Source organism: Anolis sagrei, chromosome 4, assembly GCF_037176765.1.
Source record: "Anolis sagrei isolate rAnoSag1 chromosome 4, rAnoSag1.mat, whole genome shotgun sequence".
In the NCBI taxonomy this organism is placed as follows: domain Eukaryota; kingdom Metazoa; phylum Chordata; class Lepidosauria; order Squamata; family Dactyloidae; genus Anolis; species Anolis sagrei.
The window spans coordinates 48,640,998-48,662,037 of NC_090024.1; the positions used below are offsets into that span (position 1 = coordinate 48,640,998).

The window sequence follows — 21,040 nt, forward strand, 5'->3', positions numbered from 1 at the left end:
AGATGATCTCGCTCGACAGCTTCATGTAGATGTTAACATGAGAGACAGTATTGATCCCTGCAGGACCCCACAGGACAATAGCTGTGGGGCCGAGCAGATGTAGTTTGTGGTGAGACACCAACACTCTTTTGCCAGAGTAAATTAAAGTCCTTGCGAAACTATAACTCCCAGAATTCCATAGCATTGAGCCATGACATTTAAATTCCTTCTGGACGGGTTGATCTAATGTTAAGATCTAGGACATTAAGATCTTCTGAGGAGGGCCTGCTCTCGCTCCCGCCTTCTTCACAGATGCGTCTGGCGGGGACGAGAGACAGGGCCTTCTCAGAGGTTCCCCGACTGTGGAAGGCCCTGCCTAGAGATATAAGATCGGCTCGTTCCCTCCTGACTTTTCAAAAAAAGGTGAAAACCTGTTTTTTTGAGCAGGCCTTCCCAAATATGGCATAGCTAAACGGAATTATGGAACTACTTGATAACGAAATGGAATAACGATTTGAGATGGAGACGTTTACAATAATGTTTTAAGACTTTGAACGGTTTATATATATATATTTATATCACATACTATTGTTTTTAACAGAATTTCTTGATTGTTTTTACTTGTTATAATTGTTGAGGCATCAAATTGTTGCCAATGAGAGGGGTGGTATATAAATATAGTAAATATATATATATATATATATATATATAATAAAACATTGATTCCACACTCTCAGGGTCCCAGATTATTTTAGGTTATCTGTCAATGGGGACTCATATAATCCAGTTTAAAGCAAAAAGCCGGTGATCAATGGGGTCTGGAGAACAAGCCCTATGAGGAGCGGCTTAAGGAGCTGGGCATGTTTAGCCTGAAGAAGAGAAGGCTGAGAGGAGATATGATAGCCATGTATAAATATGTGAGAGGAAGCCACAGGGTGGAGGGAGCAAGCTTGTTTTCTGCTTCCCTGGAGACTAGGACGCAATGGAACAATGGCTTCAAACTACAAGAGAGGAGTTTCCATCTGAACATGAGGAAGAACTTGCTGACTGTGAGAGCCGTTCAGCAGTGGAACTCTCTGCCCCGGAGTGTGGTGGAGGCTCCTTCTTTGGAAGCTTTTAAACAGAGGCTGGATGGCCATCTGTCAAGGGTGATTTGAATGCAACATTCCTGCTTCTTTCTTGGCAGGGGGTTGGACTGGATGGCCCATGAGGTCTCTTCCAACTCTTTGATTCTATGATTCTATGATCAGATCCTGGGATATAGGGGCCTGTCTGGATGGGTTCTCAGATAATTCACCCGAAGAGGGATTCGAACTCTGTACTCTGAAGTCCCAGACCGACGCCCAAACCACTAGGCCACACGTAGCGCCAAGGCCCGCCGCCGAGCAGATTGGCAGAAAACACCTCCGAGTTCCCGCCCCCTGCGCGCGCCGGAGAGTGAAGCAGGGGACTCGCGTGCGCGCGCAAGCAATCAAGTAAGCAAGCCCAGCCGGCCGGGATGGGAGCGGGACCGAAACGGTATAAATGGCCGTGGGCGGACCGGGCTGGGAGCCCCTGGCGGTGAGCAAGCAAGCAAGAGAGCGAGGGAAGGAAGGAAGGAGGGAGGTCCCTGCTCGGCGTCCAGTTCCTGTCCTGCCGGGAGGAGAGTGCTGCTGTGCGGAAGCTGGGCTCCATGGCCTTCATTCGGAAGAGGCGGCAGGACCAGCGGCTCTACTCCAAGGAAAGGTCGGTGCCCAAGGAGAGAGAGAGAGACGCCGCCAAGGCTGGCAAGAGAGCGGGGCTGGTTCCCTTAGGGAAGGCACTGCGGCTGAGTCCGGTCTTAAAGGGGCAGGCACCCACCCACACTGGATACACGCAGCACACAACAACATGCGTCTATCTCTGTGTGTATATACATGAGTTTTCAGTTTGCATTCTATTACCAGTATATGTCAATTCTGTAGCTGTGTTTGGTATAAGTTTTTATATGTGTGTGCTTTTTATGTTTATGTAATTTATTAATTTATTGTATTTTTATTTATTGTTGTGGTGGGTAATAAATAAATTATAGTAGTATTATTCATTCATACATACACAACACCAGATATACGAGTTGTACATACACAACACTGTGCACATATATGAGCCAGACATACACACACAATACCCTGCCAAACACACATGGCAACATATTACACACACATAGCACCGGATATATGAGCTGTACATACACAACACTGTGCACATATATGAGCCAGGCATACACACACAATGCCCTGCCAAACACACATGCCTACATATTACACACACACAGCACCAGATATATGAACCATATATACACAACACTATGCACATATATGAGCTAGGCAGCACACACAACACCCTGCCAAACACACATGCCCACATATTACACACACACAGCACCAGATATATGAGCTGCACATACACAACACTATGCACATATATGAGCTAGGCAGCACACACAATGCCCTGCCAAACACACATGCCCACATATTACACACAGTGCCAGATATATGAGCCATACATACACAACACAGTGCATATATATGAGCCAGGTACACATACACACACAACACCCTGCCAAACACACATGCCCACATATTACATGCACACAGTACCAGATATATGAGCCATACATACACAACACAGTGCATATATATGAGCCAGGCACACACACACAATGCCCTGTGAAACACACATGCCCCCATATTACACACACACAGCACCAGATATATGAGCTGTACATACACAACACTATGCACATATATGAGCCAGGCTGAACACACAACGCTCTGCCAAACACCCATACCTACATATTACTCAGACATATACCACATCACACAAAGCATGAGGCGGATACACATTCAGCACCCCACTACACAGATGCATGAGACAGACACACAATCCCACACCAAGACATAGGCAGCACACACATGTGGACCAGGTACACAACACTCCCCAACACAACTTCTCACTGGACATATATATGAGCTAGATGCACAACAACACCACACTTATCAGTCACACATACATGACCCTCACCAAACACAAATACACAAGGCATACACACACAACACCCTACCAAACATACACATATATGAGCCACACACAACTTACCACATACACATGGGCCAGATACACACACACAAAGCACTTTACCTCCCTACACATAAAACACCCCACTCTATCCCTATGTGTATAATATATGAGCTGTATACATAACACACTAGCATGCATACATGTGTCAGACACACCCCACTCCAGCACATTGACATGTGAGGCAAACACACAACACTCACACATGAGCCAGACCAGTTGAACTCAGCATTTGTTTACTAGCCCACCACAAAGAACCCTTGAGGCTAGCTTGGCCTTTTTAAAATCCATAACCCCAAAGACTGATCTCTAATTTATCAGAGTTTCCTCGAAACTGGGGAAAGAGAGAACTTGGGCACAACTGCACCATAGAATTAATGTAGTTTGATACCATTTTAACTGATGTCTTAATGCTATGGAATTCTGGGATTTCCCAAAGAGGACTCGTGCCTCACCCAGCGACAACCCCCATGATTCCATTCCGTGGAGTCATGGCAGTGAAAGTGATGCCAAAAAACATTCATTCTACAGGGTGGAAGCTTCCCTTGTTTGAAATGGGATACTTGTCTGAAATGTGCCGACTGCTGAGCTTTTAAAGAGTCCCTCATGCAGCTCTCTTCATTTTTCATTGGCATAGATCTCTTTTTGGATTTCTGCTCCCATCAGTGTCAGCTGGCATAGCAAATTATGAGGGATAATGGGAGTTGGACTGGAGCCCCCAGTGGCACTGTGGGTTAAACCGCTGAGCTTGCTGAGCAAAAGATTGGTTGTTTGAATCCGGGGAGCAGGGTGAGCTCCCACTGTTCACCCCAGCTCCTACCAACCTAGCAGTTTGAAAACATGCAAATGTGAATAGATCAATAGGTACCACTTTGATAGGAAGGTAAGGGCTCTCCATGCAGTCATGCCAGCCACATGATCTTGGAGGTGTCTATGGACAACACCGGCTCTTTGGCTTAGAAATGGAGATAAGGACCAGCCCCCAAAGTCGGACACGATTAGACTGAATGTCAAGGGGAAACCTTTACTTTTTTAATGGGAGTTGGAGCCCAGCAACACCTGGAAGGCTGCACACATTGGCCAAAAAAAAAAAATGAATGTGTTAATTCAGAGAAGGCTTGTATTCTGTACTCAGGATGATGAGACTCATAATAGGGCCTTCTATGAGGACCTCAAATTCTAAGCAAACTTCTATAGGTGGAGATAGTATTTCAGACAACCTAGGGTTCATCTACTATACCAGGGGTCCTCAAACTAATGCCCGAGGGCCAGATACGGTCCTCCAAGGTCATTTACCTGGCCCTCGCTCAGGGTCAACCTAAGTCTGAAATGACTTGAAAGCACACAACAACACTAATCCTATCTCATCTGCCAAAAGTAGGCCCACACTTCCCATTGAAATACTAATATGTTTATATTTGTTGAAATTGTTCTTCATTTTAATTATTATTGTGTTGGTTTTTGTTTTTTTTTTTTGCAGTACAAATAAGATATGTGCAGTGTGCATAGGAATTCATTCATTATTATTTTTTTTCAAATTATAACCCGGCCATCCAACTGTTTGAGGGACTGTGATTATGTTTGAAAAGTTTGAGGATCCCTGCACTACATTGTAGAATTAATTCATTGGACACCACTTTTGCTATGACTAAATGCTATGGAATCCTGAGATGTGTAGTTTGGTGAGGCACCAGCCCTCATTGACAAAGAAGGCGAAAGACCTTGTAAAACTACAACTCCCAGGATTCCATCACATTGAGCCATGGCAGTTAGTGATATCAAAGTGCATTAATTTTACTGCGTAGATGCACCCCTAGACCAAGCTGTATTATTATCATTATCATCTTCATCATTGTTCCACCTTTTTCTTGGTCTGGAACTCAAGGTGGCAAAATGCAACACAGATACAAAAAGCAGTTATTATTTTGAGGATTCAGAGGTTACATTTGAGTTAAATGTAAGTTGGAAAGCAACGCAATTGATAAAATAGTAGTGATACATATATTCTCTATACTCAGTAGCACTCTGAATATGGCATTTTGCACTAGCTTTAACTTTTCAAAACTTTGCAAGTACAGCCACAGAGTAATAGTACTCTGATGCTTTTGTATGTATGAGTGCATCACACAAGTCGAACCAGGAAGCAATTTATTTCCTTTTATTTATTGACTGCAGTTTTAGTCTGGCTTTCCTCTGGCATGTGGCTTTTCCTTCTTTCTGTGACAAAAGTCCTGTGCGGTGGGTTGGCCCAAGAGAGTGACCTACTCAAGGCCATTGCCTTCACTGAGTTTCATGGCTCAATGGGACCTCGATCTCCCGAGACCCAGTTTTGAAAGTGCTAGCTCCAGAACATTACCTCTTCAGTAAGTGCATCAATACTCAATGGAATGAATAGGGGAAGGAAAGACAAACTGTTCTGCAAAAAGTTGGACGTGGGTCACCCACTTAACTCCTTATATTAATGGACAAAACAATTAAGATGCCATTTGTTCAAGATCTAGGGAAAAGCACAGAAGATTTCAGTGTTCGTTCTCAAAACTGCCAGTGCTTCTGTAGGTTAAAATATGCAAGATGAGAGGAAGCAAAGTCATTGCAGCCTCACGGTTGCAAGAAAAGTATAATCCAGGGAGCTGTAGTTTGGTGAGATATCGGAACTTTTGCCACAGAAGTTTAAAGCCCTTGTAATGCTATAGAATCCTTTCACTCTCAAGGATTATATAGCATTAAGCCATTGTAGTTAAATTCTGTCAAAGTGCATTAATGCTACAATGTAGATGCACCCGAGGTTCTCTAGTGCAAATCTGTGTTAAGCATCCAGCCTAAGAATAGTCAAAATACAGTGTTCACGGAGTCTGTGGGTACGGATGTTGTTGTAAGTTGTAGTTGTCCCCTCAGTGTTGAAGCTACTCTTTGTAAGCTGACTCTAGTACTCTTCCATTATTTATGCATGACAAATTATTTTCATTTCTTTGCAATCATATGGCTTTTGCTTAGGGAGGGGGCGTGAGGTATTGGTCACATGTGACTATTTGACAGATCTGTTTTTGTTGTAAGAGCATCATTGGCTGCTTAGCCTTACAAGGAAGATCACATGAGGATGAAACAGTGGAAACTGTTGAGGAAGAAAATAGGAAGAAAATAACAGCTTGGGTTTTCAACATTAGCAGGGAATTGCTTGGAATGCTTGACATGGTCACTAGTTTAATAGTACTCTGATGCTTTTGTGTGTACGTACGTATGCATAGTGTTCTGCTACCAAAAAGAAAAGAAATAAGAATAATGAAATAACATTTTGAAGAGTCTTAAGAAATTCATGGGAACCCATAGTGGATCTTGAAAGTTGTGAAAAGAACAAGTTTTTGGTCCAGGATGACTTGACCCAAACAAAACTATGGCTTGTTGTTCATAAGGCTAATATATTTTTATTTTGTATAACATTTTGAGTAGTGTCCAGTTCTGGGCACCACGATTGAAGGGAGATGTTGATAAGCTGGAATGTGTCCAGAGAAAGGCGACAAAAATGATCAAGGGTCTGGAGAACAAACCCTATGAGGAGCGGCTTAAAGAGTCGGGCATATTTAGCCTTCAGGACAGTAGGCTGAGAAGAGACATGATGGCCATGTATAAATATGTGAGAGGGTCATAGGGAGGAGGGGGGCAGGCTTGTTTTCTGCTGCCTTGGAGACAATGGCTTCAGACTACAGGAAAGGAGATTCCACCTGACCATTAGGGAGAACTTTCTGACTGTGGGAGCTGTTCAGCAGGGGAACTCTGCTCCAGAGTGTGATGGAGGCTCCTTCTTTGGTGGCTTTTAAACAGAAGCTATATGGCCATCTGTTGGGGGTGCCTTGAATGCTATTTTTCTGCTTCTTGGCAGGGGTTTGGACTGGATGGCCCACGAGGTCTCTTCCAATTCAATAATTCTATGATTCTATGAATATAAAAATTCCTGGACTTCTGGGAGCAGATAAAGGAGGGAGTAGGAATTCAGGGTCTGTTTCCATTTTTAACTGATTTCTTCACAAGCCTGTGTAACCAGGATGAAACACAGTCTGCGTTTTTCCTCCCCTGTTTTCCTTCAGAGAAGAAATAACTAGAGAACAGTGACCCTACTGACCTTCATGTCAATGGGTTGAATTGTTCCAGAACTAAATCCAAACATTAAAGGAACCATACAAGGTCCTGAACTGTGTCTCCCAAATAGATCAATTCCATTGGATTGCCTATGTCAAGTTCAGACATAAACTTAGCAAGGGAGTACCCTGAGACAAAAAAAAAAGCCACCAGCCACCACTAGAAGGGTTGTTTTCATGCTTTTCCTGCAAAGAGGAGCGACAGTACACAGCAGCACCTTGCTTGTAAAAAAAACAAAAAACCCAGTGTTTCCACAGATCTCTGGCTTATTATTTCAACCAAACCAGTCTGTCTGCAGCTTTGAGTTCAGAATATGAAAGGCATTGGGACTGAAGGTTATCTATACCTAGATCTTTCTGTTTCTTGTAATCTTGATTGTCTTGAGGCAGTTTATAGTCTGGAAGGGGAGGTACTTTGAACAGGTTTTGCTGGGAATAACTATTATTAGTATTGTTTTACAGGGCATAATTAAATTTATGATGTTTGGGTTGAGTCAATTGAGATGTTGCTGGACTTCAACTCTAAGAAGCCCTAGGAATGCTGGAAGTTGCATTTCAACATTTGGAGGGCTATACAATCCTCACACCTGGTTCAAATGGATTAACCTTATTTTTGTTTTGTGCAAGACTGTAGCTTATGTTAAATAATGATGTTTCAGGAAGATTTCAAAAGTTGTGGAGTGGGATAGACTGTTTATGGCCTTCTGGTGATTGTTGGATGGCAGTTGCCATCATCTTTTGCCATGGACTGAGCAACTAAAGCTGATACAGGGTCATATGTTGTTCATGCTCACAGCATTCTTCATAAGAGAACCCCATTGTCTTACAGTGTTAAAACTCTCCAATAATAGTCCTCCCTAGCCCAGCTTTCCATTGTTGGGTTTCCAAAACATAATTGTATTTGTCATTTTATGCCACACTTCTAACTATAGAAGGAATCCCAAGGAAATCAGTGAAAAAGATAATATATTTTATGGGTTGCTGTGAGTTTTCCAGGCTGTCTAGCCATGTTCCAGAAGCATTATCTCCTGATATTCTGAAACATGGCCATACAGCATGGAAAGCCCAAAGCAACTCAGTGATTTCAACCATGAAAGCCTTTGACAACAAATATATTTTATATTAGCCGTCGCCTGCCACGTTTCGCTGTGGCCCAGTCTGTGTATGTGTGTTTTGTGTGTGTGTGTGTGTGTATGTGTAGTTTTTGCATTCATTGTAATGTATTTTTATATTTTTTGGCTTTTAAAGTCTCTTCTGTTGTGTTTTTAGTGTTTTTATGAGTGAGGGTCACTTGTTGGCCTGATATATGTATTGGGGCCAAATTTGGTATCAATTTTCCAGTGGTTTTTGAGTTATGTTAATCCCACAAGCGAACATTACATTTTTATTTATATAGATTGAATGTGACTGAAAGAGTTGTAACTACCATTACAAGAAAAATCCTACTTTTAATCATATTTTCATTGGGTGTTTTTTTTTTTTACATGTTTTACACATCTAACTTAGGACTGTTAATACTTGTTTGGAAGCTTATTAATGGATAAACATTTTCCTTGTCCATAAAGAGTGGGAGCCCAAGTGTAGAAGCTGTGTATCAGATGAAACGGGTTTTGCCACTGCTAGCTGCAAATGCTTAACATCTAATAAAAATGGCACTTGCCACAAAACTTGGTGGTGTGGAGAGTTCCTGTCCAAAGTTCCATATAGCCAAACATACCTTTTCTCAACATATTTCATTGTATACTCTCCCACACAATGTTCTTTTTGCTCTTGCCACCAATCCAACAGCCTGTCTACTGAGCATGTTTGATCATCACTGGGTGTATTGGAAGGTCTCTCAGCCCCGTGGGTGTTCTTTCTGAAGATATATTTGTACTTTTGCAACACTTTGGGTTTCCCCTTTTCCTAGTTGTACCTCTCACTTACGTATGAGTGATGCAGTTTCTGTCTATGTAAGAAAGTACGTTTGGAAAATGAATTTGCTGTGGTGGATCCTTTGCTTTATAACAAAACCCTCCATGCTTTTCTTTGCCTCCAAAGCCCTATTTCCTTTCCACTGCTCAAGGGGTGCTTTGTGCTTTTCCTGCATGGCAGAAGGGGGTTGGCCCCTGGGGTTTCTATTGTATTATTATTATTATTATTTATTACAAAGGTTGGGTGGTCATCTGCTGGGGTTGCTTTGATTGTGCTTTTCCTGCACAGCAGAAGGGGGTTGGACTGGATGTCCCTGAGGGTCTTCCACTGAAATACTGTTAAGTTTATGTTGGTTAACATTGTTCTTTGTTTTAAATATTATTTCCTTTCCTTTCCTTTTTTTTTTTTTTTTGCACTGTGTGAATTAGTTCACTCAAACACTCTCCGTCTGCCACTGGCCTGGCCCATGCCTGATATACGAGGGTGGATCAAAACATTTTGCCTCCTGTGTCATAAAAACGCTATGAATTAACATATAACAACAAAGTTGCTACAGATGATAGCCTAAACTGTCCTGTACACAAAACTACCATTCAACATAGTTACCAGCAATTTGTACACATTTGCAGTAGCATTTAACCCAGCCATCAAAACCATTTTGGAAAAATTCAGGATTTTGCTTTGTGATCTATGATTTTAAAGGTGTTTTAATGTCATTCGAATCATTGATTCTGAAACCATGTAGGTTGCCTTTCAGAGGTCCAAAAAAACAAACTACGTGGTTTCAGATTCAGTGACTCAATTCTTCTTATGTCAAGTGCATTGTATTTCAGAGGAGGGCAACATGGTGATTGGTCTATGAAATTCATGTGTCCTTCATATACATACGTACAAACATATATACGCATATAGCAATCCTTCCACAGGGCTTGTTTGGCACGATTTGTTCAGAGAAAAATTGCCATTGCCTACCTCTGAGGCTGAGCAAGTGTGACCTGCCCAAATTCTGGTCTCCCAGAGATCATGTTGAATGCTTAAATTACTAAACTAAGACATATAGTAATTCAGTGATACAAATATGAAGTGCTATATTAACTTTTCCTTTTGTTTTTTTTTATACTGGAGGAGTTTGAATTTTGACTTTTCCTTTCTTGTGGAGATATATGTCATGAAAAACTCCTTGATACAAGTTTTGTGGAGGCATCTACTAGTAATGCTTATTTATTATTAATGTTTTTCCTTTAAGCATGCTACTTAGTTTTTCATAGTGCTACAATTAAGAAAGAAGACATTTCATTTGGGACTAAAGCTGACAGTGTTGTAAAGCTGACACTTTTGTTGAAAGGATTGTTTGCTTTGTGGTTTCTGTTACTAATTCCTGAGCTCATGTCGAGTGAAATTAGCTAATATCGTGCAACTAAATCTTCATTGGTTCCTGCATTGCAGAATGTCTGGTTTCACATTCAGGAAGTCGAACTGCTTATGCATTAGCTCTCCTTTTGAGAGATAGGCAGCATTCAGGATTTCCTGTTGAATTCTTATTTTAAACTCTCTAAGTTAATATAGAGCTTTTCAAACTGTGTGTTGTGACAGGGTAGTGTGAGTCTCCATTGTGTAGGTGTCTTGCACAAACATCATGGGAAATGACAAAGTTCTTAGGAATGTATTATCTTACACATCATATATATTTGAAAATGTAAACAAAATATTTTTATGAGCTATGTTGTGTCCTCATACATTTTGTTATCGCAATTTACATATGTGTTAGCATCACTTATAAGGCGTTGGTTTACTCAGCAGTTTGATAGTAAAACTGAATTATTGTGTCGCAAAATGATACCTGTCTAAAAAGTGTATCACCAACATGAAATGTTTAAAATTGAGTTCACATTTTCAAAACTTCTAAGTCATTTGGGGAGAAAGATGGGATAGAAGTCAAATAGATACAAAGTGAGTATCCCTTATGTGAAATGCCTGGGTCCATAAGTGCCCCATTTTTCAGATTTTGGAATACGGTATCTTTTTAGTATAGATACATATCTCACTCATCCAGTATTTGTGTTGTGTATGAAACACAAGGTTTAGAAGAGACTGATGATCTCTGACATATCAGGAAACTGAAATGGTTTGCTACCAGCCATCTGCCTCAATCCTCAAGTGAATAAATGCAATTGCTCATTCATCTCTCAGATTAAATTTCATCTTTTTATTATTTTAGGTTTTCTCTGCTACTTCTTAATCTGGAAGAATACTACTTCGAACAGCATACAGCTAATTACATTTTTAACAAGAATGAAAGAGAGAAAAGGTGTGACACTATTTCCATGAAAACACTAGATCTACTGTTATGTCATATCAGTTTCCAGTTCTGTAGTAACCTTTAAATGTCTTCTGAATTCATAGGCAAATCAGAGGCTCATTAAAAGTCTGCTCAAAGTCAGTAATATTTGAACCCGATGAGATAAACCACCCCATTATTAAGGTAATAATTGTATGTTATTATCATTATTTTAGGTTTCTGTATGTGAAACATTAAATTTTGCTATAATTATGTTGGAAACAGCTTTGAGTCCCCTGCTGGGGTGAGAAAGGTAGTAAACAAGTGATGTAAATAAATAACTAAATAAATAAGCAGGTTGGCAACTGATGCTAAAGACATGCAGTCCATTTGACTTTCAGAACTAACTAAATTAATGTATTTTATTTTTCCATAAATTCATATAGATCCCCCTGAGAGACTGCATTAAAATAGAAGGACCAGATGAAGATGAAAGAAACAATCCCTTTGCAGAGTATGTATATTGAGAACCTTATCTTTGTCTTTAAATTTGCAAAATCACCAAATTTCTCATACTTTGGAATTGCTCCTAGATTTGCTGTGACTGAGTTACATGGTTTTCTAATTCAGCCCATTGTGCTTGCCCTATTTCAGTAAGGCCACTGCTAGCGGGATCCAAGAGCCTCTTTCTGCCTTGAAGTACACTTACAGGCTCTCTGAGAAGGGATGTGCACATAATTGCTGATATTAGAAGGCTAGCCATTACAGGTCTATGAGCGCATCTGTACTATAGAATTAGTGCACTTTGATACAGCTTTAACTGCAATAACTCCATGTTATTGAGTCCTGGGAGTTGTGGTTTGATGAGGGCACCAGCATTCTTTGGCAGAGAAGGCTAAAGACCTTGTGAAACTATAACTCCATGGTTCCAAAGCATTGAGCCATTGCAATTAAAGTGATGAAAAATGCATTAATTCTACAATGCAGATGCACCATATGTATCTTGGAACTATCTCCCTGACTTTAAACCATATTCACAAGTATGTCCTGGTTAGGAAGTAGTTACCTGGGGTGTGATGGGAGCTATTGGGCTCTGTGGCTGAACAAGAAAAATCTGGTTTTTGCCGCCTGAAAAAGGTATGTGTGAAGAGATCCTAGCGATCGAAAGCAGTAGTGTAGTCTTCAAATGCATACACACATTTATATCCAAGTAAAATTAACAAAGGCATTTAAAAACTAAATATTATTTACTCCTTTATGTTCTCACCCACCTTGTCTGTCGCAAAGATTCTCAGAGTGACTTACACATTGTTAATTTGATAGTTCCCTGCCCTCAAGTTTCTTATCAAAATAAGATACAAAACACAAGGCAAAGAGAATGGCAGATGTGCTGGCTGGGGTGGAGGGATAGCCATTCCTCTGCTTCTGGGACATCCTTAGGGTGCATGACAGTTTAAGGTATATAGAATTCATGGTCTTGGACCTGCAGTTCTTGTAGGCATAGAAGAATATATGTTTTTATTATTCGTCAGGGTAATGCTTGGTTTTTCAATTTGTGTTTTAGGGGCAACCTTGGGAATATTTCTATTTTAACCAATCAGGTAATTGATATGCATTCCTAAATCTTACCTTTGAAAAGATTTTCCCCCTTTTACTAAATCTGTGATCATAAACTCATTTACTAAGAAATCCTCATTACTATGCCGTTGCCTCAAAACCATGCAGCAACAAGAGCAACTGGTCTTGCAAAACCCTCTTACAAAAAAAATCTAATTAAAAAAACCCTCTTACAGTGCTGAGGCAACGGGGATGTTGTTAGGAGAGAGGCTGTCTACCCACAAAAGATTATTACTACCACATCAGCTCTAGATCATTAAATATGGTTTTATGTGGGCAAGCAGATGGTGTCTACTGGATGACATATGTTCTGTATCAGAAACAAAAGCTGATGTGGCCTATCTAATGCAGTTTTCTGAATCAGCACCCCAAATAACCAAACCAAATCTAAAGTTGACCAAAAACTGTTTCACAACCCTTTTGGTGCTAATGTTGTAGAGTGGTCTCTGGTCAGAGTGGTCCCTGGTCAAAAAAGTTGTGAATAACTTACATGCAGATATGGAGCATTCTTATTCTAAAGAAAAATAGAATAAGAATGCTCCATATCTTTTCTGTTGTGGTTTGTTATTTTGATTTCAGTTCATGTGCTAATCACCTGCGCTCATTCTAGAAGTAAAATTGCAAAAGGAATGGTAAAATGGTTACATTCACCACATTTTTTAAATTAGCAAAGAGCTTGTAAAAATGAATACAAGTAACCCATATATCAGAAATGTCAAAATGGTCTGTTAACAAGTAAAGACTCTTGGTTCAGTGAGTTCATATGTTCAGTGAGTATACAGTAGCAATATGGTTTTAAAAGCTCCTTTTAAATGCACATTCTCTATAAATGTTATACATATGAACTAGGCAGTTTTTAGAAATCTCTTTCTAAAGAAATGAGAAATGCATTTCACACAGTAAAATAGGAGAAAAATAATGGGAATGGTAAGATTTCAAAAAGAAGAAAGAATAAAACAGAATCAAAAACTAAAGCAAGAGTATAAAGTAAGATAGTGAGGGTGTTGCAGGGAAAGGAAGGGCAAAGAAAGAAAGAATAAGGAGTAGCTTAAACTACCTCCTGTGGGAACTGATGGATAGATCAACAAAATCAAAACCTGCAATTTATACATGAAATGTTATCTTTTCCTTCAGGCTTTTCTCACAAAAGAACAAAACATCATTGCACCTTTTAAAACTAAAAGAGTGAGTACCTGTGTTATTCCCTATCAATGTTTTCTTTAATCTAATTTGCTGGTTGCTTCCTAAAAGAACATTATTTGGAAAACTGCAAATATGCTTTCTTTGACACTGAATGGAAATAGCTGTGACGGCATTTAAACTCATTTTGTGGCCCAAACAATTTCTTCTGGGACAATAGATAAATGGTGCTTGCATAGTATCCATTTGTTTATTTTCTGTAGTCATGGTATCAGACCAAAGGGAGAAACTGGAAACAGCAAATTCATGCAATGTATGAACTGTGCGGAGTCAGTAAACAAGTGATTGGCTAGTCTGCTTTTCCTGTAGTGAGATATAGTAATTGTTCATATTTCTTGTTACTAGGCATTGTAATTTTTCTCATTTGAACATTAGTGCCTGAAATGAAAAGGACAATGTGGCCATTGACACCCTTTGCTTTATAATACCAAATGTTGCTCTAATATCAAGATGGCAATAATATGTTCAACAGTTAAGCTATATTAGCAGCAAAAAGATGGATGCGTGTATATCAGGCCCACACTTCCCATTGAACTACTAATAAGTGTATATTTGTTAAACTTGTTCTTCATTTTAATTATTCTATTATCAGTCTAGTGTTTCTTTTTACACTAAAAATAAGATATATACAATGTGCATAGGAATTCAGTCATGTTCTTTTCAAATTATAATCCGGCCCTCCCAACAGTTTGAGGGACTGTGACCTGGCCCTCTGTTTAAAAAGTTTGAGGACCCTGCTATAGTATTTCCCTATTTAAAGTTTTGTTTGTATTTGGAATCAGGTGAGCAATTGTGACTGTGAGATTTTAGTCTTTATAAAAAATTGGTTTCTCCCCCACCCCTTTTTTTTTTAATAGGGTAAAGCAGAATATATATTTCAACTGGATATTCCTGGAAAGGTTGAAGATGTTGTACATACACTTCACCAGGTAATATTAGTATTGCAAAGGGCAAGTAGTACATGGTTTTGGCATATATGACAGTCCTCTTCAAGCAAATGGATGGAGTTATTTGTAATGCAAATATGTTTTCTAAAATAAACACCAACATTCTTACATAAATGGCCTGTGTGAAAAGTGTTCTCGTCAGACATTGAACACAGATCTCTGGAGATACCAGAATGGATTGGCTGAAATTGAAGCAGGTCCTTCTTTCTTCTTTTAAAAGAAAAGAGATACTTAAGATTGCTGATACTTCAAGTCCCGAAAGACAATTTGTTCTGTTATTCATCAAGAACAAGTTAAATTACTGTTACTGTTAACACCTTTAGAAAATACGTGGAACCACTTTGGTACCATGAAATGACCAATCCATGTTTTACATCTTGAATACTGGGGAAAAGACAAAATATAATAAAAAGAATTCTCTTTCCTGATAGATACGCAAGTCATTCTCCCATTGATCCTTTCTCCTCCTCCTACTTTTTCTTCAGACTGAATCAGTGCACATCATCTGCTAATGATGAATAGGCAATCCATCTGTTCCTGTTACCTTGAAAAATGGTGAATCATAGCCATTGCCATTTGAGACCAAAAAAAAAATCGTTCCTAGCTTATTAGTGCAAAGAAAAAAAAATAGCTTTCTTCCTAGCTCAGGGTTCAAGGCAACAGTTTGATTATCTTATTAAGGAGCAGTTAGTATATTTCTTATTTTATAATTAAATGCTTAGTTAATGAAAAGATTTGTAGTTTTTGCATGACCATTTTCATGTAATTTTTGAAAATAGAAAGGGGAAAAGAGGGATGAAAAGACTAGTGAAAAATTCAGAGAGACGGTATTTTCAGAAAGAGTTAAGTCCACAAAATACCCGAGGCAGGAGGATCCGTGGAGTCTTTTTTTCTCCGTCGCAGAAGAAGTCTTCTCCATTTTTTTTTAAAGTTCCCTCCTCCTCCAGAGAGGGCCCTTAGAACTCGTTTTCCCATTGGCACTAGCATAGGGTAGCCATTGAAAGTTCCTCTTGGAGCATGATGGGAGTTGAAGTTTTTCCCTGTGTGTGTCTCTCAGCCAATAAAAAGCCTGGTGGTATCCATGCTCTGATTGACTGAGAATGGACACAACCAGTGACTACAATTCCCAGAACCTTCTCTTGTGGTTTATCTTATTTTTAAAAATGTTATGGTTAAAACTTAAAATAATTACAAAATTCAGTAGATGTGTGAATTGTTTTGAAACTTGGCAGGCCTGCAGTTGTAAATGGGGTCTACAACTGAGGTATGTTTCATGCATATAGGCCTTTAAATATCTGAGGATTGAGCCTTTAAAGTTTTCCGTTGTAGCCAATGAGCCGAATCTCTGCTGAATGAAACAGAAAACACCCCTCCTCTTTCGGATAACTTTCTGATAAATGAAATGAGGGATCAGATGGAAATGGACCCGAAAACTGTATGCCTTTTGGCTCGAATGCACATGACTAATGCTTAGTTCATCTCTGCTAAAAATAACACAATATTGTTAAGTACTAAACTTAGATTTCTACCACTTGATATTCTACATATATTTTGGGGTATCATATTTATAGCATAAATTCACTAATGGATGTGCTGTCTGAAAATAGCAGAATTTAGATGTTAATACCTTTGTATGTTGTCAGAGTCGGGAAGGTTGAAACAAGTCCTCTTTTTTGTGTAGCACATTGATTTTGAACTTGTTACCTAAATAATACGCATTCTGCAAGTAATGAATGTTTGGAAATTGCTATGATGAATGGGCAGCCTTAAATTACCACCACAGCCATTTCAGAAATAAAATAACTATTCTGTTCAGTCAAGTTTTACAAAAAGAGGCTGGCATGGGGGGAACTTAGGGCTGTACTTTGCCTGCCCCTGATCTAAGGGAATATCTAAATCAAAACTTGACTTTTTGACAGCTATACAGAGCATCTTGCTTGGATAAGCTGGGAGATCAGGCTGCTATGGTATGTATATATTTTGGGTGCAGTAATGATGGGAACCAGTTTCTAGTGGTGGTCAAATCCTAAAGCTCTTAAGTGGTGCACTTTCTCCTTTTTAAATTAGATAACGGCTATCCTGCAATCACGTTTGGCTAGGACACCATTTGATAAGAACAGGTATCTTTCCTTAAGTCCTTTTCTTCTCATTCTATTTCTTATGTATGGATTATGGATGTGCTTATAAAGATGACGATTTTGCAAATTGTAACGACTAATGTAAAAAGCTATTGTTGGTAATAGAAATGCAAGGTTTGATTCTTTCTCCAACTTCTGAGATGAGAAAGAAATCTATGTGATGTGTTCCATGTGAGATGGAAAGCTATGTTTATGTAGAAATTGAGCATCTTACCATCTGTACGTTTTTACTTCTGTAGATTTCAAAGTGTTTCTGAAAAACTGCACATGGAGTGTAAAGCTGAAATGGTTACACCGCTGGTGACTAATCCAGGACATGTATGCATCACTGACACAAACTTGTATTTCCAGCCTCTTAATGGCTACCCAGTAAGTAATTTCTACTTACATATTCTACTGATTTTCTCTCTCTGTTGGTCTTTCAACCATGGGAAAATTGCTACCTAATGTGTCCATGCTTGTCATATTGTTTTTCTCTCTGAATTCTATAAGAAGGGTGTTACACTCCAGGACCACCCACAAAAAGTGAAAATCCGCAAAGTAGGGGTGCTATATATGTATATCGAGTTCCAAGAGTGAGGCAGAAGCGAGGGGAGATTTAAAGGCACTGTGCACCTTTTTTCTTTTGCTAGTTATCTCTGCTTTGCTTTGCAATCTCTCTTGATTGTCTGCCTCTCTCCCAAGGGGGAGGGTGAAACCCCCTTCCACACTCCATAATTGCCAGGAGGTGGGACTAGAATGCCGCTCTGGGCAATGGCAACCATTCATAAACTGGAAGTCAAACACCCACAAAACAGCGAGTCTGCAAAAAGCAAACCATGAAGTAGTGAGGGTATACCTTAAATTCTTAAACTAAGGCCCCTTCTACACTGCCATATAATCCAGATTTTCAAAGCAAATAATCCGCATTGTCTGCTTTGAACTGGATTATATGAGTGTACACTATCAGATAATCCAGTTCAAAGCATATGATCTGGATTTTATATGGCAGTGTAGAAGGTACCTAACTGATGCTGCTATAGAACTAATGTGATTTGATTTGAAATCTCAACAGAAGTACAACTCTAGCTTAAAAAATAAGTGCACTGGTCGTAGAACCATAGAGAAAAGTTGTATGCACAATTGGGCTCTCCAGCTCTGCAATTTCATCTGACATCGCTACTCCCCCTATTATTGAATGGCGAACAACATGAATTCACATACTTGAGTGTGTTTGTGTTTGTCCTATAGCTATTTAATAATATGGGGCATGGAGTCCTGGAACCAAACCCATTTGTATTGTGTCTTCTTTCTCCTTGTTATGCAGAAGCCCGTGGTTCAAGTGGCATTGCATAGCGTCAGGCGCATCTATAAAAGAAGACATGGACTAGCACCTTTGGTAAGGTGAACTTGATTTGTACATCTTGGTATTGATTGTTTCTTTTCATAATATTAATTTTACTATGAAATATCCTTAGGAAATGCTATTACTTCCTTCTCCTGTTTGAAATAATATTCTTGTCTTCTGTGAGAGTGTCTCTGAACACTTAAGTTCCCTGTTCAGAAAACCCAAATGTTTTTCCATCCTGTGGGAGGCTCCTCTCATGTCCCCGAATGAGAAGCTGGAGCTGACAGATGGGAGCTCACCCTATCTTGCATATTCGAAGCACTGACCTTCAGATCAGCAGTTCAGCTGGCACAAGGGTTTAACCAAGTGATTCTTAACCTGTGAGCAATGGACTACCAGTGGGCAGCGAGGACAAAAATCTGGTCCACGAGCCTCCTTCCTCTTTATTTATTTTATTTCCTCTCCTTTAACACTGTTGCTGACCATGGCATATGTTTTGTATCGGAAACTAGAGCTGATGTGGTATATCCAATGCAACTTTCTGAATTAGCACCCCACATAACCGAACTGAATCTAAAGTTGACCAAAAACTGATTTGTAACCCTTTTGGTACTAATGTTGGAGAGTGGTCCCTGGTCAAAGTGGTCCCTGGTCATGTGGTTCCTCTGGTCAAAAAAAGGATGGGAACCGCTGATTTAACCCATTGCACTACCACAACTTCTGTACATGCTGAATCAATTATATACTTCTCTACTTTCTTACTCAACATGGATATATTCTAGTTGAGATTAGTACATGGCTCTGGTTTTCACAGATAAGTAGAATTGTGCTACCAAATTCTTTCTAATATGAAAACAACAAGAGGGATTAGATTAAATCTTTTGTTGTATCCTGGATAGCAGGAACTGCAAACAACTTGTTTACAAAATGCTTTTATTTTCTTGTCTGTTTCCAAGGGTCTGGAAGTATTTTGTACAGAGAATGATCTATGTTCGGACATCTATTTGAAATTTTACAACACTCAGGACCGAGATAATGTCTATTTCTACGTGGCAACATATTTAGGTCTGAATCTCTTCATGTTTGGTAGAAATTTGGATATAAGAATAGGTTATTATAATGTGTCCTGATAATAATCACATTCATAACAATAAGTGGGTAAACAATTTATTTTCGCTTTGCCAAGATTTCATACAATATTTTTAAAACTATGATGAATTGAGAGCTTAGCAAAGATATCTTTACTATCTATTTCATTTAAGGTTCATGCTGTGTGGTTATATTTAGACTTACGTAGGTTTTTAAAAAATGCTGCATATTGAGTAATAAAAGTATTTCTGCCTTCTCCCTTGCATATAGATATAGGATGTCATGAATCAAAAATGAAAAACAAAAGCATGTGTAAATGTGTGTACACACACACATCATATATACATATAGGGTTTCATGAATCCAAAATGAAAAAAAAACAAAGCATATAAAAATAAGAGAACAATATCCAAAGATGCTCACCATAACAGCTTCCAAAAGACCATTTTTCAACAGTAGGCCATGTTCAGAATTTGCATGTACATTATGGAAGTGTACCATATGGTCTCAAACGTATTTGTTTATTAAAATATATTATCCCAACCTTTTTTTCATGCAATTTCAGGATGACGTACAGTGTAAACAATTTAAAAGTATCTCCCACTCTTCCTTCTCTAACAAAATGAAGTTTTAATGTCAGTTTTTCTAGTGGTGTAAGAGTTTGAAGAGTCTGTTGCTGGATGGATAAAACCTTTTCTGTGCTTGGCTATTCTATCTTTGCTGCAAACAGCAAGACAAGTGTCATGTGTTCAACATTTGCATTTCCTTTGTCATAAATTGACAGATTCGTTAAATAATTTTGAAATGTAAAATATTAATTAGTAGTTTTGTGAATTCCATTTTTGTTGGTAGTTCTTCTGGATGCAGAAGTCAGCCTCCAACATTTATCTGATAATTCAGTCCTAATTTTGTGTAATCTTAGAGAGCACAGATATCAATAATAAATCTCTGTTCACTCCCTTTACTATTGTGGACAACATGAGAGAGTTCTCTAAATACTACCCCATTTATTTCACTGGATTTGTATTCCGAGCTCAGCTTCCCAGGCCATTGATTCCTGAATTGGTGTTTGAGTAGTTTTAATCATAATTTTGGAAATCTCAGAGGTCACTCCTTTAATCCTGCTAGAAATGTCAAGGCAACATGCCACGAATGCTTGTACTGGAGAGGAGTGAACCTGTAGTCCTTTGTAACCTGGAGGCAAATTTTGTTCAGCCAACTGAACAAAATGTTTTTCTATTAACCCCTTCCTACAGTCAGCTTTTTAACAGTTGTCCAGGTATTTTCTCCCAGGGTTTAAGAGAATAGGGGGATAAACATGA

At 39.1% G+C, this 21,040-nt stretch overlaps 1 protein-coding gene across 1 annotated transcript in view; it reads left to right on the forward strand.

The window, feature by feature from the left end:
- Positions 1–1,424: 1,424 nt before the first annotated feature.
- The window catches only part of NSMAF (neutral sphingomyelinase activation associated factor), a 38,363-nt gene continuing 18,747 nt past the window's right edge, over positions 1,425–21,040 (forward strand). The window contains exons 1-12 of the mRNA XM_060775362.2: positions 1,425–1,704; positions 11,341–11,430; positions 11,526–11,604; positions 11,847–11,914; positions 12,965–13,001; positions 14,152–14,202; positions 15,075–15,146; positions 17,084–17,131; positions 17,232–17,284; positions 17,542–17,671; positions 18,609–18,680; positions 19,586–19,694. Coding sequence (XP_060631345.2) covers positions 1,652–1,704; positions 11,341–11,430; positions 11,526–11,604; positions 11,847–11,914; positions 12,965–13,001; positions 14,152–14,202; positions 15,075–15,146; positions 17,084–17,131; positions 17,232–17,284; positions 17,542–17,671; positions 18,609–18,680; positions 19,586–19,694 — 862 coding nt within the window. The 5' untranslated portion in view covers positions 1,425–1,651. The remainder of the gene's footprint in view (positions 1,705–11,340; positions 11,431–11,525; positions 11,605–11,846; positions 11,915–12,964; positions 13,002–14,151; positions 14,203–15,074; positions 15,147–17,083; positions 17,132–17,231; positions 17,285–17,541; positions 17,672–18,608; positions 18,681–19,585; positions 19,695–21,040) is intronic.